Raw genomic sequence first — 16,293 nt, forward strand, 5'->3', positions numbered from 1 at the left:
TCACCTCATTTCCACGTTGTCATGGCGGTGAAAACAATCTTCAAGGCAACGATGGTTTATTTCCGAATTTCGATCAGCGGCTAGTGTTTACAACAAATTTTATTGTTCTTTGTATTTTGCAGATAATATTTAAAACATCTATTCAGGTTGTAAAGGTTAGTTTCGGGCCGATTTTCCACAGTCTTGCGAAATGTACGCAGCTGCTGAAAGCTGATCCATTTTATCTGGATTTTAACGTTTGTATGCAAATTTTTAGTAACGCAAAATCTGCGTTGTTCCGTTCTGGAAACCGATGGCATCTAGATGTATTCAAACTCTAAATGATCTGGACAAGATTTCCGATAGGATCTTCTCCAAACATTCAAAGGTAAACTTACTCAGCATTTGTTATATCGCGAAGTTATAGTAAATTTCTGCTTTCTAAATTATAACTTCCTGTTACCTCAATTGAGTTAATTATCGACTGTTGTTTACCTCGCACAGTTTGTTTATTATGTTTATTACAAACATTCAGGGGCGTTTTCGCGCTGGTATTGAAGCCAAATTGAAAGCCGCGAGAGAAAAAGCCGAACGATCGTTGCGATACATCGACGAAGAATCTCCTTCGTGCAGTCAGAAGGGGACACATAGTTGTCGATCTAGTATCAGGTAACAGATTCTTAGCTAGAATTCGCTCAGATGAAAATTTATTTACGGATTAGTTAAGTAAAGCATGGTAAATTCGAGAGTCACTATGGATTACATTGCCGATTCTTATCTTGAGTTTTTTCAAAGGGAGATTGACGAAAAATGACGGGTTTGAGTTGAGAATCACAGATCTGTTGATCATTGTTTATCTTTTATGAAAGCTATTCTCCATATGGGTCGAATTCGCTCGTAAAGAATGCATTTATGTTTGGGTTGGGTCATGGTATTGCGCTCATTAGTAAGACACTTTACCTTTAAACTTCCAGAGGAGATGAACATGTAATTTCTCCTTGAAATTCTAATAAGTTATATTGTAAACAGGTTATGAGAACAGGGAATTCGAAGTTAATCAGCTAGAGTATATTATTTTGGACTAAGACTAAATTCTCCTGACTAGTTCTGCTTCTACAACTAGTTGAAAAAATGTTGAGACACCTTGAGCAAAAAGTGGATTTATTGACTCAGGTGGCAAAGAAGAAATTTGTGTGAAAAACTAGAAGTTTACCCCCTTCCCCAATTCAATGTTGTTCATTAAAGTTATTTACAAGGTACTGCTTAGCTACCAAGATTGCAAAGGGGGGGGGGGGGGGAAATACATTGTGTGAGATTGCATGGTGAGCAATTTTCTATTGTCATGGTTACAAGTCTTGTAACTGGTTGTGGCTCTCACCACAAAGCAGCACAGATTAGTGACAGCAAACTGTCAGGGAAACCAGAAGAAATGCTGGGGTGGGTTGGGGGACAGATGGGGCATTACCCTTGATGGATCAACTTCTCCCTCCTCTGATTCAAAACGGCTAAACATTAACTCTAGTGCTTCATACTGAACCATGCTACAGCAGCCAGGCTAATGGACCACTTGTATCTTGCAATTAACCTCAAACCATAACAAAGAAATCTAATGAAAATGTTGCCTGTTTTCCTGACTAGGCTTGCCTGTCGCAAATTGAGCTTAATAATTAATATTTTACGTAGCAACATTTCACCCCTTCGAGCAATATGACGAAAGTGACAAGAATTACAAATCTTTGCACCATTTTAGGCCACTAAGTTCAACTCTGTCCTCAAGAACTGTTTCAACATCTGTTTCAACTACGTCAAGATCCTTAACATCAGAACATCAAAATAAAATACAAAGAGAAAAAGTACACAAACCATCCTCTACAAAATCAGCTCCAAATGAACAAAGAGTCCGAGCGTCGAGGAGGAAAATTAAATCTTATCCAAGCAGCTCAATAGCTGATGAAACAGAAGAGGATCGAAAAGTATGTAATGACCATGCTCCCCATACTGTGTCATTTTTTGGCAAGTACAGTGGAAAAGAGTCAGAATATAAACCAACTGCTTGGTTTAACTTCCCTCAAGAAACAAGCTTTGGTGTGATTGATATTATTGTTTGTGATGAGAAGAATAAAGAGCCAGTTTGCTTCTCTGTGGATAGAAAGAAAGGAGAGAGTGTGCCTAATCCTTTGAGACATAATTTGCCAGTACGGGTGGGACAAAATGGTATGGTAAGAACTGAAAAGAAAGTGGAATTTAAACCTGAAACGGATGATGGAAATACAAAACAAGGGAAGAAACGAACAGCTCCATTGAACTGGGAGGAGCAGCTGAATTGGCATAATGTGAGTCCCATCTGTTTGTTCATTGTTAGTACATATTAGCCGGCTGTAGATAAATCTAGACAATTTGCCCTTCTGCTAGTTGGCGAGTCTTGTGAATTCTCTACTCTTGAGTAGTTACTTAACTTGAGTACAGACTTTTCCCAATCTCTATGTCAAATTACTGGATGGGCATAATTTCTTGATTGATAAACAGTTGTTCCTTTTCTAGGCGTGTGTCGTTTCATCAGCTTTACAATCAGTGAAGGATTCCTCATCAAAGGTACATGACACAATGTAAAAAAATTCTAAAAATTTTGAAAAAAATATAAAGGTATTCCTGGGTACAAAAGGAGTTGGTTAAGAAGGATAGGATGCAACACCTATCAGCATGAATTCCCTTCTTTCAGCAAAGTCCCTTGTATGAGTCGAAAAACAAATTGATGTCAATGCACCACAGGGAGCCTCTTGGAGTGATGTCAATGCACCACAAGAGTTCTTTGAGTGTCTTACTAGTTGAGCTCCTGCGGTGCATTGAGGTCACTCCAAGACCTCCCTGTGACATGCAAACATCAATTTTTTCTTAATTTTTTTTTCTTAATTTTTTTTTCGCATTGGACTTTGTTGAAAAGGAGGGATGCTCATAGTCTAAGAATACAGTTAAGATTCTGTTTGTTAGAAGACTCATATTGAATGTGACTCTTGATGATCTAATACTTTCTGTAGTCATGATGCCTCACCTTCGGTTACAATTTAACGCCTTTTGAACATTGTTTTTCGTTTTCAGTTTCGTGCATATTTGCTTTTTTATCAGGTTCGCCAGTCATTTTTGGTTACGTCACCTTTCATATTTTCGTGTTCATTTTTTATGTATTGTTCCTATTGTTTGGTATAGCTTCTTCTACCATAGTTTTCTTGTCGCCGTTGTCATTATGTTTTAGTTGTCGTAATCGCCACATAATCTTGTAAGTTTCGTTATTTTGTCCGTCATTTTGCCTGTTTTATTTGTATTTCGTTTTGCTTTCCTGTTCTGTATATTTAACTTGTTTATGTACATTGGCTTTTAGCAAATAACTAGTAAAGGTGCAAGTTTCTTGGATTTGTGGATTTCGACTACACCTTCTACATCTGCATAAATCAAGTTAAAACTAATGCCGCTGACTAATTTTCTATTCAAGAGTTACTTGGAAGGCCCTTTGGCAGAAGACCCAATGCAGCTCTTTGAAAGCATAAAGTATCATGTTAAAATATAGAGAATTATTTTCAATTTGATAAGAGTAAAGAATAATAGACCAATTTTTTAAACTTTAAAATAAAGTAGCCCATTAGTTACATCATCACCCTGCTTTCTATAATGAAACAAATTATGTTCTTTCCTTACATTGTGATGCATCAGGTGTTTGCCAAAAGAACTCTTTCAATTGATGAAAGTACAACATCACCTTAAATCTATTTAAAGGTAAATGTTAAATTATGAAATTTATTATATAATGCACCAAATATAAAATAAAACACTGCAAGTGAACAAGTTAAATACATGATGTAATCACTAAAACATTGTAACCACACTTCTGTAATCTTTGTCAAGCATTTTTTTACCAATAGACCATTTTACAGTTGTGTGCTTAGTTGCCAAGCCTTTGATTTGGAGTGAGGCTGAAGGTGACCTTGTTGTGATAGAGACCAGTATCTAGTTAGCATCATGATAACAAAGTAACTGACCAAAAAGCAGCCACGTTTGCATCATAACAAGGTCACCCTTAGCCTCACACCTGTTCAAAGGCTTGGCAACCAAGCAAGCAAATGTAAAATGGACTATTATGAGGTCAAGGTCAACAATAACGCATTGTGTGTGCCTTACAATTTACAAAAATGTTCACATAACGGCCCACTTGTACTGCAGCACCTACATGCGTGTCACGCGCGCGTAATGCGTGTTGCTAAATACGAGACCAGGCGCGTAGCGTCCTATACGCATATACGCACGTGCTTACTTGAAGTGACCAGAAAAATTTGAAAACAATGTTGTGTTTTCGCCAAGTTTGCTCAAAATAAGGGCAAGACGCTTTGTTCTTTGCTTGTATTCACACAACTAATTCAAACAAGAAATAAAGAACGCAGTATTTTTCGCTCAGTTTACTTAGGTTTCTAGATCATATGTACTTGTGCGTACTTGAAAGAATGACCACGCTACGCGCCTGGAGACACGCAGTAGCTGAGCCATGCAACTACAAATGTACGGTCATGATCGAACTCAAAAATAAAGCATTTAAACAGTGCTACGAGAAGTTAAGCACTTAAAAGTATGGAAAGTTTAAAATGTTTGGCACAGCTGCATCTTCAGGATATCTTACCTGCAATCTTTTTTAAAGGTCAAGTACTTCGAATCCGTAGTATAGATTAGTATATTGGTATCCGGACAACTCGCCCCCTGGACAATTAGCTCCAGACGATTAGCCCCCAATCTTTGGACGATTAGCCCCCTGTCTCTGGACTATTAGCCCCCTGTCTCTGGACTATTAGCCCCCAACCCACCATACTTGAAATAAACTATGCTCTTGGTGTTTACTTTGAGAACGTTTCCCTATCATGTATTTTGAAATAAACAATGTTCATGTTATTTGCTTCTTACGAACGTTTCTCTGCCACGCGTATCGAATTATAACGTATATTTTACAAAAGTGAACTGTGCTCCTTCTGTTTACATATTTTACAAATGTTTCTTCGTCATGTTGTTTATTTCGAGAACTTAAATAGGAAAGGAAAGAAACCAAGAACGAAACTTCGAAACTTAACTTATTGGCGACTACTTGTTAATGTCAATGGGGGGCGTATTTCAAACTCGCCACGCGCATTGTACGAACTTTTACTAATTATTATTTATTTGTTTATTGAAAATCCATGCGCAATGTGCGAACGTTTGATCATTTTTGTTTGCTTATTTCAAACCCATGCGCAGGGTGCGAAATTTTATTCCTTGTTGTTTATTTCAAACCCACGCGCAATGTGCGAACTTATGTAAATTTGACGTGAGACATTTCATTCATCCCAATTCATTGCTCATTGTTTTCTTAACTTAACGATTCCTCCAATCAAATGGCGTGTTTCGTTCGAAGTAAAAATCTTGATCCTCGGGATTTGTATAAAAGGGATCCTTCAATTGTGGATACTAGTATTAGCTTATTCAGCAACAACTGATCACAGCTGCCCCTGTACATCCTGATCCAGGTACTTACCGGGAAGCTACATTGGTCAACATGCAGATCCGTCTGGTTTTAGACAAAAAGCTGAAGAGACATCAGCGGTGAACTAAACGAACAACACAGAGAAGACTCTTCTGGATTCAATATGAAGACGACCAAAGGAATTCAAAAAAATTTCTGGAGGCCTGTGCTCACCTCGTGCAACCCATGTAAATTAAATTAAGTAAAAATTAAGTAAATTTTGATAATGATAATAACCATTTGCAAAAAAACCTCCATTAGGAGCCACAAACTCATAAAAGTCAATGACCGAAAGATGAACGTAAGTTCTCCTTTACATAAAGACTGGGGGCTAATCGTCAGGGGCTAATTGTCCAGGGGGCGAGTTGTCTGACATTCAGTATATTTTTTAGGATAAGAACGCGGAAAACAGATCATAGAATTATGAGAAGCTAAATTTGCCAAAACAAATTTAATTTTAATGCTAAAAGAGTGAATTTTACTATTCCTGGCTCCAGGAGAAATGACCAGAAGGTTAAAGTTAAAAACCTAGTCCCTTGTCGAGATAGTGGAAAGAGTCTGAGTTATAAATTGCACTTATCCTCGTAAGGTCTTCATTCACTTGATTGTTTTGTGTTTTTCATAGGGCTTGTATGAATCACATTCAGTCACTTTCCACGAGAAAAGAGCGCAGCAAAGAAATAACTCTCAACGAAAAGAGGAAAATTATCTTTCACCTGCTTACAAACTTAGTTTGGAAACACGCTGGGTATATCCCGATCGAAGGAACTTAGTTTCCGCAAAAGACAAATGCATCACTGCTGTGGAAATCGAGGATAACAGAACTGATGAATGGGTGAAAGTCAGTGAGGAAAGTACAGATCGTACGAAGCGCGATGGAAAAAATAATGCTGAAGAGTCTGCGCAACATAATGAAGAGATGGTTTCAAAAAAGGTTAGCTTCGAAGATGAAAGAGTTACGGGAAAGAAAACAACAAGAAATCCACAAGGAAATGATAGGGGAGAAAAAGTTGATAGAAAAACTAAAGATGTTGCAATTATTTCTAAAACTAACGAATCTGAAGAAGTTGGTTTAGAACATAGAGTTCGTCCAAAAACTAGTCAAGGAGGATCTAGAGGACAAGGTAGTGATGTAATGGCGGGCGATAGGAAAATGCGACGACGGCACTCTGCACCTCCTACTCCACCGTCCACTCCAAGATTTCAGGCAGAATCCAAATTTTCAAGTTGTATGCCTATAACGATCACAATCCCGACACAAGGTGATTTCACAGAAAGCAGGAGCGACTCAAACATGGAAAGCAGACTAAGCGATGAACCAGAGAACTCTGCTTTACTCAGTGCCAGCGTTAGTCCTGGGGAAAGCGAGGAATATCTCGTCGAAAGCGAAAGTTGCACAGCAGTTTTTGTAGACATCACTCCACAGACATCTGAAAAGACCATTCCGAGGCGTGTTTCACTCAAAAACGCTCTACGGTCTGCACCAGTTTCTAGAACCACACTAAGGACTGGAAATGAAACTCTTCGCTCGAAATCGTCCACAGCTCTTCAGAGGAAGCCGCACAGGCCGCCTTCACCCGTCGTCTTTGTGTCAGAGTCTTCTTTAGAGTTGCCTAAAGATCTGCCCCCCGCCCAAGCCGTTGTGGCTCTAAGGAAAAAAATTCGCGAAGATCTTGCTCAACAAAATCGTGAATTGCAGTTGGAAATTCAACACTTGTACTTGAAAAAGCATACAAAGTAATTATTTTGTTCAATAAAGACCGTTTGTTAACTATTTAAATTCTTTTGGTGTCATTTTTGTTTTTTCGTTTTCTCCTGACTAGATAAAACTAACAAAATGAAGACTTGGGCCTACTTGCTCTGAGACAGTTATATTCGAGATCAAATACATGTATTCGTTAGTTGACCACTCCCCGTAGGGGCTTTTCAGGGCCAATTCCCACCCCAGGGGAGGACATCCACCACGCAGTTATCTCGTGCGTGGGAAATTAACGTCCCCTAACCCTGCAGGAGACGGGGCCTACGGTTTATTCGTCCTTATCCGAGAAGACTAGAATATCTATCCATTTTTTGATTATAGAAAGGTAGCAAATTCTCCTCACTTATTTTAACACCATGAGTCAGCGGTCCGGCCGGGCTCGAACCCTCCACCTCCCGCACAACCAATTGGGCTAACCAGGAGGCGGTTTTCAGGCCTTCTCATATATCGAAATTTTAATTAAATTCCCCGACTTCTTATGACATTTGCCATGATGTTCAGCGCGTGTTCTCTTCGATCGTGAAATAAATTTTCATATAACGTGAAAACGATAATTTATCATGGTATCTCGCTTAATCCAGCACTAAAATATAATTTGCCGACATTTACCCTGACTTCTTACCACATATTAGACGATTTTCCTGGCTTGAGAAATTAAATTGGAAAATTCTATGAGTGACTTGGTTTTCCATGACCGACACGAGCTCTGAGTATAGCTAGCTGATGATGAATTTCAGCATACATCTTTGTCAGATACAATGATATATATGAAGTTCATATATATTTTGAACTGCGGTATTAGTTACATATGATGCACGATCCTCGCAGTAGATAGCGCTATTTAAGCAATAGCGAAAATCAGACCTGAAAAAAATCACGCCCGTACGGGATTCGAACCACTGACCTCTGCGATACTAGTGCAGCGCTCTACCAATTGAGCTAACAAGCCAACTGGGAGCAGGCCGTTAAGTTGATTCGTAATAAACCCGTGAAAGTGATAAATCAGATATAATGATATATATGAAGTTCATATATATTTTGAACTGCGGTATTAGTTATCGTGCATCATATGTATCTAATACCGCAGTTCAAAATATATATGAACTTCATATATATGATTGTATCTGATTTATCACTTTCACGGGTTTATTACGAATCAACTTAACGGCCTGCTCCCAGTTGGCTTGTTAGCTCAATTGGTAGAGCGCTGCACTAGTATCGCAGAGGTCAGTGGTTCGAATCCCGTACAAGCGTGATTTTTTTCAGGTCTGATTTTCGCTATTGCTTAAATAGCGCTGTCTACTGCGAGGATCGTGCATCATATGTATCTAATACCGCAGTTCAAAATATATATGACTTCATAGATATCATTGTATCGGATTTATCACTTTCTCAGGTTTATTACGAATCAACTTAACGGCCTGCTCCCATTTGGCTTGTTAGCTCAATTGGTATAGTCTCCCTCGCAGCCGTTTTTAGTCTCGTCACGCAACGCTTCTCCCCACAAACGGCTGCTCACATTCGAACAACATTCCTTTCCCTTTGTTGTCTTTGCACCAATGAGATCGCTGACATTGTTTCTTATGTGACCAATCAGAGCACAAGAGATTGTAATCACTATCGTTATTCCCGCGTTTTCAAATTCTGCATTTCATCGTAGTTTCTTGCTGGAGGAAACCCTGAAGAAGGTTTTGCAAAGTGACCGTTCTTTTATTTGTTCCTCCTCAGTTGAGACAAAAGAAAAAATTTATGTTTTTTAGGAAAAAGTTCTTTTGATTTTCCGGCGAATAGTAGTTCCTGTCTGGATGTGAATGTGAGCTGCTATTCAGCGACCAGCGAGTTGTCAGTTTGTAAAGCTTGCTACCGACGACTGATCAAGTTCAAAAAGGCCTCTGTTCATCTTGAAGAGTTCAAAGATGAATTGAAGGGAATCTTCAAGGATCGAGAACTTCCCAGAAAGAAGCGCTTATTGAGCGTTGAGAGCGACGGTGGAGAAATCCAAGCTTCGTGCCGTGGGAAATCCTCGAAATGTTTACAATTCGATCCGATCAATACGACTTGTACCTCTAATGCCACAGCCAATTCTAATATTTCTACCACAATCAGCCAAGAGGGATGTTATACTCCGGCAAGATTTCCTATTGGTTCTAATGGTGTATTGATTTAGATGCCTCAAAATTATCTCTGGATAAACAAACACAAGAAAAACATGCTCAGGGGTATCAGAGCTAGATAAACAGTCAACAAAACATTTTTTTTGTTGCCTCATGGGAAATTGAATTCTGTAGTCCATAGCTTTTGAGAATTCACGCTGTCTATTTAGTATGCCACTGCAGTGTTAAGTAGTCTATGAATAGTCTGGAACAACACAAATGTTGATATAAATGTTGATATGTCTTCATACGAATCTGATCTATTCAAAAGTCTGAAAGATTTGCAATCTCACTGAATAATGACTAATAGCAGTCTAACATTTTTGCTCAATATGCAAGAAGAATACAATTTGATACTGGCAGCAGCACCAATGAAGAGATTCAATTTTCAAAGAATCAATTGGTCAATATAACCCATAGAATCTTTCATAGCATTCTTAATCAAACTTCAGACCATTATCATAAATTACTTTTCTCTATTACATGTACATGTATACAGTGTTTTCTTCACAAGTGAAATGTAACTAATCTCAAACAGATGTTCCATCTTTTGTGACTTCACATGACAAAACTTTCAATTGCTATGATAGAGTATGAGTAGCACACAATTTATGTCACTAATCAGACAATGAAATTGACCAGTAATCTGATTTAAAAATATGATGAATTTATTAGATCACTCATTTTCTTACCACAAGTTAGGAGGGCCAAAGAAGCTGTACTGTTCTCCCCAACCCCCTCCCCCACACTGATTTCCACCACTCTGTGAAAGGACTCCAAAATGTTATCCTTATTGGTTTCAGGAGTGCAGGAATGCAACATTTCAACAAGCACATGTTTTGAATCATTTCCAATAAACATTAAAGTAAAACATTAATGGTAGCATAAAGTAAACCACATTATCTTATAATTTGGATATATCAACAAAGTTGAAATGATAAATTGGCCACCGTAATGATTACAAAAGCTGACGTTTCGAGCGTTAGCCCTTCGTCGGAGCGAACAGCTATTCACTCCGACGAAGGGCTAACGCTCGAAACGTCAGCTTTTGTAATCATTACGGTGGCCAATTTACCATTTCAACTTTGTTGATATATCCAAATTATTTCGTTACTCCCACCGACGCAGCCCCAAACAGTTTCTTTCGAAACTATCAGCCTTTAGACATTATCTTATAGTCTGGCAATAAATAATGGTTCTTTCTGTTTTTTCCTGACTCTGTTTCAGTTCATCAGTAAGCCAGCCAAAATAGAATTCCAGTTCCATGTCCTTATCCATATACTGCACAACATCAGCAACATTTGATTTATTTTGACTTTCCTTAATTTCTACTGCATTTTTCATGTTCAGAAGGTTGAAGTAAGACTCACAGAAGGCTTCCATTTAATTATCTTGTGATGTTCCCCAACACATCAAAAGGAAAATAGACAGCATTAATCTATAATGAAATTTCTAATAATAACAATAATAATATAATGAAAACTTTATTAATTTTAATAATTTAATAATAATAATACTAATGTCATTCAGTGCTAAGGAACATGCAGAAAGCTGTAGTCTCTAGCTCCTTTAACATTGCCAGGACTTTCAAGGTCCTATTGGACTGAGTTCTTCAAATGACGTTAGCTTCAAGCATAGGTTTTTAATAGGTTGATGGGACATTTATCTCCATTTTAGGGTCTAGGGGTCTACCATCTTAGAACTTTTAGGTTTTATTTGTGTCGGGACAGGTCCTGTCAGACTAAGTTCCCTAAATGACGTTAGTTTCAAGCATAGTTTTAATAGGTTGATGGGACTTTTACTTCCTTTTAGGGTCTAGGGGTATAAAATTTTAAAAAGTTTAGCTTTTATCTATGTAGTAGTGACAATCAAATAGGCTACACCATGGCACCCAATATCAATTTTATTGGTAATCTGAAGCACTCAGAAGTGTATGCTGCGATGATAATGTCTTGTATTTAGACACAATATTTTTACAGGTGATCATGTGTAATATAACACAGACAGAATAAAATAACGATAACCAAAATAAGACCACAGTGTAATACTAATACTGACTAAACTATTTACATTTTCTATTTACAATATTTACATTCTTACGGTATTATCCTTTCCTTTATACTGCTTAATTTAAAACATACATGTAAAATAACATTTTGCTGCAGACTCGTTTTTATTGAAACACTTACCACTGCCTTACAACATGCGCTTCATCGACGGCAATGGCACAGAGTTTTTTTGGCATGGAATACACAGAGTTCGTCAGCATAAATCTCCAGCGTTCGTTCCTTAACCACGCTTCAGGGGATCCGTAAACTAAGGAATATTCGCCGCTTTCGACACGAGTGCGTTTACCACCCTCAAGTGAACTTATGTTACCAGCTTTTAGCCCTAGCTCCCTCAAATGGGACACTTGGTCGTTCATAAGGCTTTCCCAAATAGTGAGAAAACGACGACGATATGACCAGGTTCTTGAGAGGTAAGATCAAACAGGAGTGGTAGTGCTTCATACAGGAGAGATTTCCCAAAACCAGTAGGAAGATTGACAAATACATCCTTTCTTTCCTCAACTACTTTCCTAATTCCAGTTTTTTGCTGCGCATTTAAACTAGGAATTCGAAATGTATTACTAACAACATTAAACGCTTCTTCATAGGACGCCGTTTTCAAAGCTTTGAACTCGAAGATGAAACAAACAATATGATTGGTTAGACTATTTTGGCGCGTACAGTTCTCAACATATGTAACCCAAATAGTGATTGGTTGAAGTAGTGGAAAGGAATGTTGTTCGAATGTGAGCAGCCGTTTGTGGGGAGAAGCGTTGCGTGACGAGACTAAAAACGGCTGCGAGGGAGACTACAATTGGTAGAGCGCTGCACTAGTATCGCAGAGGTCAGTGGTTCGAATCCCGTACAGGCCTGATTTTTTTCAGGTCTGATTTTTGCTATTGCTTAAATAGCGCTATCTACTGCGAGGATCGTGCATCATATGTATACATTTTTGTAATAACACAAAGATTTACTTTATTCGGCCCATCGACACAGAGTGCTTTCTACATCGCTATTGTTTGTCCTCCCACTATCGAAGAGAGGTCAAGGGGCAAACAGGCGCTTTTTTTCTTCCCCAGCTCCTCTCTTCGTCACCAGAATCCAGTGCCTCACGATGCTTCTTAATGAAATAACCGGGATACGACATGCTCGCCCATTGATCAATACCTGTAGTTGAGGCTTTGGATTTGTGCGTTCTTTGAAGTATGAGGTTGGCAATGTTAGAGTTCTATTTCCATGTTCCCAGTGTCATTTGAACACTTGAAGATTAGAATTCTCATAATTTATGTGCATTTTAGTCTTGTCATGTTACCCGTAAGTAGTTTCTGCCTCAGTTTCAAGGCCTTTCTTTTTCCCACCCTCATGGTGCACTGGAGGATGCGGAAACGAGATTTTATGCCCAACTTGGTCTTTTCTTTCGTTGCAAGACCTTTTTTGTGTAAAAAGGAGCAAAATTATCCTTAAAAATGCATACAAGTCAGCCATCTGGCCTTGTAAAAGTATGTAGTACTAACAACACTCTGGTTCGTCATTTTCTGGACTAGCACTTTGCATGTTGGAAAAAGCATAGAGACAGTTAAATTTACAGGCAGGCAAATGATATCACAAGTGCTTTCTTTCATGTTTCTTTTCCTGCCTTTAGCAGGAACTCCCCCCATTTAATAATATTTCAGACTTTGCACAGTCCCTCCTTTACAGTTAAGTCAACTGTGCAAGAGTAAAAAAATTTGGTGTCCTGAGGTTAACTCTGGTAGTGCAGTGCAAGTTTGATTTACCATCATTTTTTTACCTTGCAACAGACTTTGATAAAAAGGAGGAACTGCTCATGGTCTAATAAAGTTTTGAGAAAAAAAAAAAGCCTAATACAGATGTTTGTGTCTTGAAATATGTAACCAAAGCTATTGCCAAAATTTCAAGCAGTTAGTGGTTTCTCATCTCAATCTCGCTGCCCATAAACAAGTGGAATGACAAAAACTGTGCGTAGAAAGAATGACTAGAGAGGCTAAAGCAAACATGTCCAAGACAACCATTTCATTGATGGAAGAAACTGTTTTATTACGGGTACATTTTCTTATTGGCTGGCAGCACTGGAAGCAGGGGCTGCTCCACCCCTTCCTTTCTGAGACTTGGCCTGAGTTCCCTCACGGAATCCATTTTTAAAGCGGCGATAAAGTACTTTGAGGTGGCGCATACGGCCAGTTCCGGTTGTCTTTCTTCGATTTGCTTTGATGCTCCAGTTAACTAAACAGAAAATTTTGAGATATTTAGAACTTGAAAAGCTTTTAAGGGAACAACCACAATTATTCCAAATTGAGCAATCTATCCAACAGCTTTAATCTTATAAACAGATTGGTTGTCAACAGCCTGACTTGAGCACTAATAGCAATATCATGTTTACAATAGGTCAGTGCACATGTCATGCTGGGTAATTAGACAGAACACCTCATGTGTGTCCTGCTGTTACCCATTTTGCCAAGTTACCTTTTTTTTTATGACAACGTATGACCAATGACTATTTTATTTTGATTAATTGGTAACAGGACTTTGTGCTGTCCAATTCTGTCTGTACAGATATTTGTTTATATTATATAGATACTGATGAAATACCAGGATTTCTCCTTTTACTAAAAATCATATCTTCACCGCACACAGTGAAGATACTATTTTTATCTGTCATGTGTGAGGATATTGGTGTGGCCATGGTTACCAACATAATTACCCAATTGCTGTTTCAAAAATGAATAAAAAAAGTTGTCTTTTATGTGGAAATTTCATCAGTATCTATACAATATCCAGAACATTACATGGCCGCTTGGGGATATGAATTTTATCTTCTCGTGCTGAAAGTATCTCTCACTTGTTCGCTGCGCTCACTCGTGAGAGATACTTTCAGCACTCAAAGATAAAATTCGTATCCCCGCACGGCTATGTAATATCCTCTATATCCTTCATATGATAACAGATGGAATCAGACTCAGTTCTGTTACCATAACCAATTGTGTCAACAACAAATCCTCAATTATGTTCTTGTTTGGGTCTAAACTAACTGTTTCATGTCAACACTGTCCAATTTCACCTCTTCAATTACAAACACTTTGGACATGCAAAATTGGACAGTTAGGCCAGCCAATAAAAATTACGCACTTTTAGCCATTAGCCGATAAAGCTCAACTATCTAATCAATCAAAATGGAAAAACTTCTATGCAGTGAGCAAACAAAGAAACATGGATAAAATTAGCTGGTCTAATGACTCCTTTCTTCATTTTCAGCAAGAAGGGTATGTCCTCCCACATTAATTTTTTCATTCTTGAGTTTCTTGCATTTTTTCACAAGTGCAATTCATTGGTAATCAGACTTCACGTCATTAAGTTCATTTTCGTCATTTAGGTTTCCTCAATCACAACAAAGGAAAATATTACTTACACTTCCTAGTTCTCGCCGCTGGATAGCCACAAGAAGCACATCGCTTCTTCTGAATGTGGTATGCTGAACGGCCACAGCGCACACACAGAGTGTGTGTCTTGTTATGGCGCTTACCAAAACTGGATGTTCCCTTCGTCTGTAGTAAGAAATGATAAAATCACATGGAAACATTTGCTTTTGGAAATAAGATAATACTCAGGAAAAACTGCATTGAAATAAACGAACACGCTGAAAGATCGGCCAAAGAAATAAAAAAAAAAAGAACAATCATTAATACGAAAGACTAGACACCACGCTCATTTCGATCAAGAGAAGACAATTTAGCCTAATCACTTAAGTAATGGTGGCAGTTGCGTGTTTTTCGAGCGAAAGTTTCAAAACCTGCCGCTTATGTTCGTCCATTGACTTAAGAAAATATTCAACTAAAGAATTATTTGGCCGTTCGAACTCAACTGACAAATATGCTCTTGTACTGTATGGGACTAAGCCCGTGTCAAAAGCGCTTCATGTGTCCTTGTAGTACTATGAAAACAGATTCCCCAATATAATCCAAATTTAGGCATCGAACAACAAATTCGCACCACAGATCAACACATAAAACACTGTTTTATTCTTTTAGCGTTTAAGATTGTAAGTTCGACTGTTCTACAACGAGATGGAACCAGATTTTAATGCACGAAATACGAAAACTCACCATATTTCGATAAGGCCGTGAAAGAGAGGAATACTAAGTAGCCGGGCAATAATCATATCCCATGAGGTAGTGCGCTATTTACCAGAGCCCGCAGTATTTTGAATTGTGGACTGGACTTGCGAAAGAACTTCCCATTTTTTCTTTGCTGTTAACATAAGTCACCACCGACAATTTTCACCACGTCAGTCAGCTTTATGAGCCTGGGAAAAAGGGAACAACTCAAAATGGTGGCGGGAGACGTCTTTGGATCGGTTCCACAAGTTGAACTTGTGCGAGAGCTATGAATAGAGGGAGACATATCAAAGCCACAAAAAACGAAAAAACAAAACAAAAACAAAAACAAAGAACAAAACACTGAAATCGATGTAAATATTTTCAAAATAAATGTCTGTTATTTAAAAATATTGAGAAAGTTCAACGTTGTAATTTCCGGGAGCACTCCGCTCTATACTCCAAGACACATTTGTTGAGATACCCGATGCATAGCCTGCCCCTAGCCCCTAAGCCTTTGAGTATTTATTTATTTATTAAAAATATTTAAAGAGTAAGCCCAGCTCGCCATAGCGGTTTTCAGTGAGGCCCTCAAAATTAACAATGTATAAAATAAGTAATCACGTAGTTGATAAGTAAAAACTCACGGTGGAACTGATGTAAAATATCAAATATCTAAAATATGACATGAACAGGAAATAACAAAATCGAT

The 16,293-nt window shown here is 38.2% G+C and overlaps 2 protein-coding genes across 3 annotated transcripts; one reads left to right on the forward strand and one right to left on the reverse strand.

Annotated features, from left to right (window-relative positions):
* LOC111334520 (uncharacterized) lies at positions 1-7,292 on the forward strand. Of its 2 annotated transcripts, XM_022940277.2 has the most exons (6): positions 1-155; positions 257-367; positions 515-648; positions 1,730-2,312; positions 2,521-2,571; positions 6,138-7,292. In XM_022940277.2, the coding sequence occupies exons 2-6, from the start codon at positions 293-295 to the stop codon at positions 7,251-7,253; spliced, it is 1,959 nt and encodes a 652-aa protein (XP_022796012.2). In that variant the 5' UTR covers positions 1-155; positions 257-292; the 3' UTR covers positions 7,254-7,292. The 2 variants fall into 2 exon arrangements, with proteins under 2 accessions (XP_022796012.2, XP_088595330.1); XM_088739204.1 differs by having other exon boundaries at positions 1-367.
* Positions 7,293-13,501: 6,209 nt separating this feature from the next.
* On the reverse strand, positions 13,502-15,729 carry LOC111334483 (large ribosomal subunit protein eL37A). Its single transcript, XM_022940236.2, has 3 exons — positions 15,591-15,729; positions 14,897-15,032; positions 13,502-13,713 (listed from the first exon to the last, which is right to left on the reverse strand). The coding sequence occupies exons 1-3, from the start codon at positions 15,591-15,593 to the stop codon at positions 13,544-13,546; spliced, it is 309 nt and encodes a 102-aa protein (XP_022795971.1). The 5' UTR covers positions 15,594-15,729; the 3' UTR covers positions 13,502-13,543.
* Positions 15,730-16,293: the final 564 nt, after the last annotated feature.

Source organism: Stylophora pistillata, chromosome 11, assembly GCF_964205215.1.
Source record: "Stylophora pistillata chromosome 11, jaStyPist1.2, whole genome shotgun sequence".
Taxonomy (NCBI): domain Eukaryota; kingdom Metazoa; phylum Cnidaria; class Anthozoa; order Scleractinia; family Pocilloporidae; genus Stylophora; species Stylophora pistillata.

Coding starts and splice junctions, on each gene's coding strand:
- LOC111334520 (XM_088739204.1), top strand. CDS start 293: ATGGCATCTAGATGTATTCAAACTCTAAATGATCTGGACAAGATTTCC. Junction 649..1,729: donor AGTTGTCGATCTAGTATCAG/GTAACAGATTCT, acceptor GCACCATTTTAG/GCCACTAAGTTCAACTCTGT. Junction 2,572..6,137: donor TGAAGGATTCCTCATCAAAG/GTACATGACACA, acceptor TGTTTTTCATAG/GGCTTGTATGAATCACATTC.
- LOC111334483 (XM_022940236.2), bottom strand. Junction 13,714..14,896: donor AGCGGCGAGAACTAGGAAGT/GTAAGTAATATT, acceptor TTTTCTGTTTAG/TTAACTGGAGCATCAAAGCA.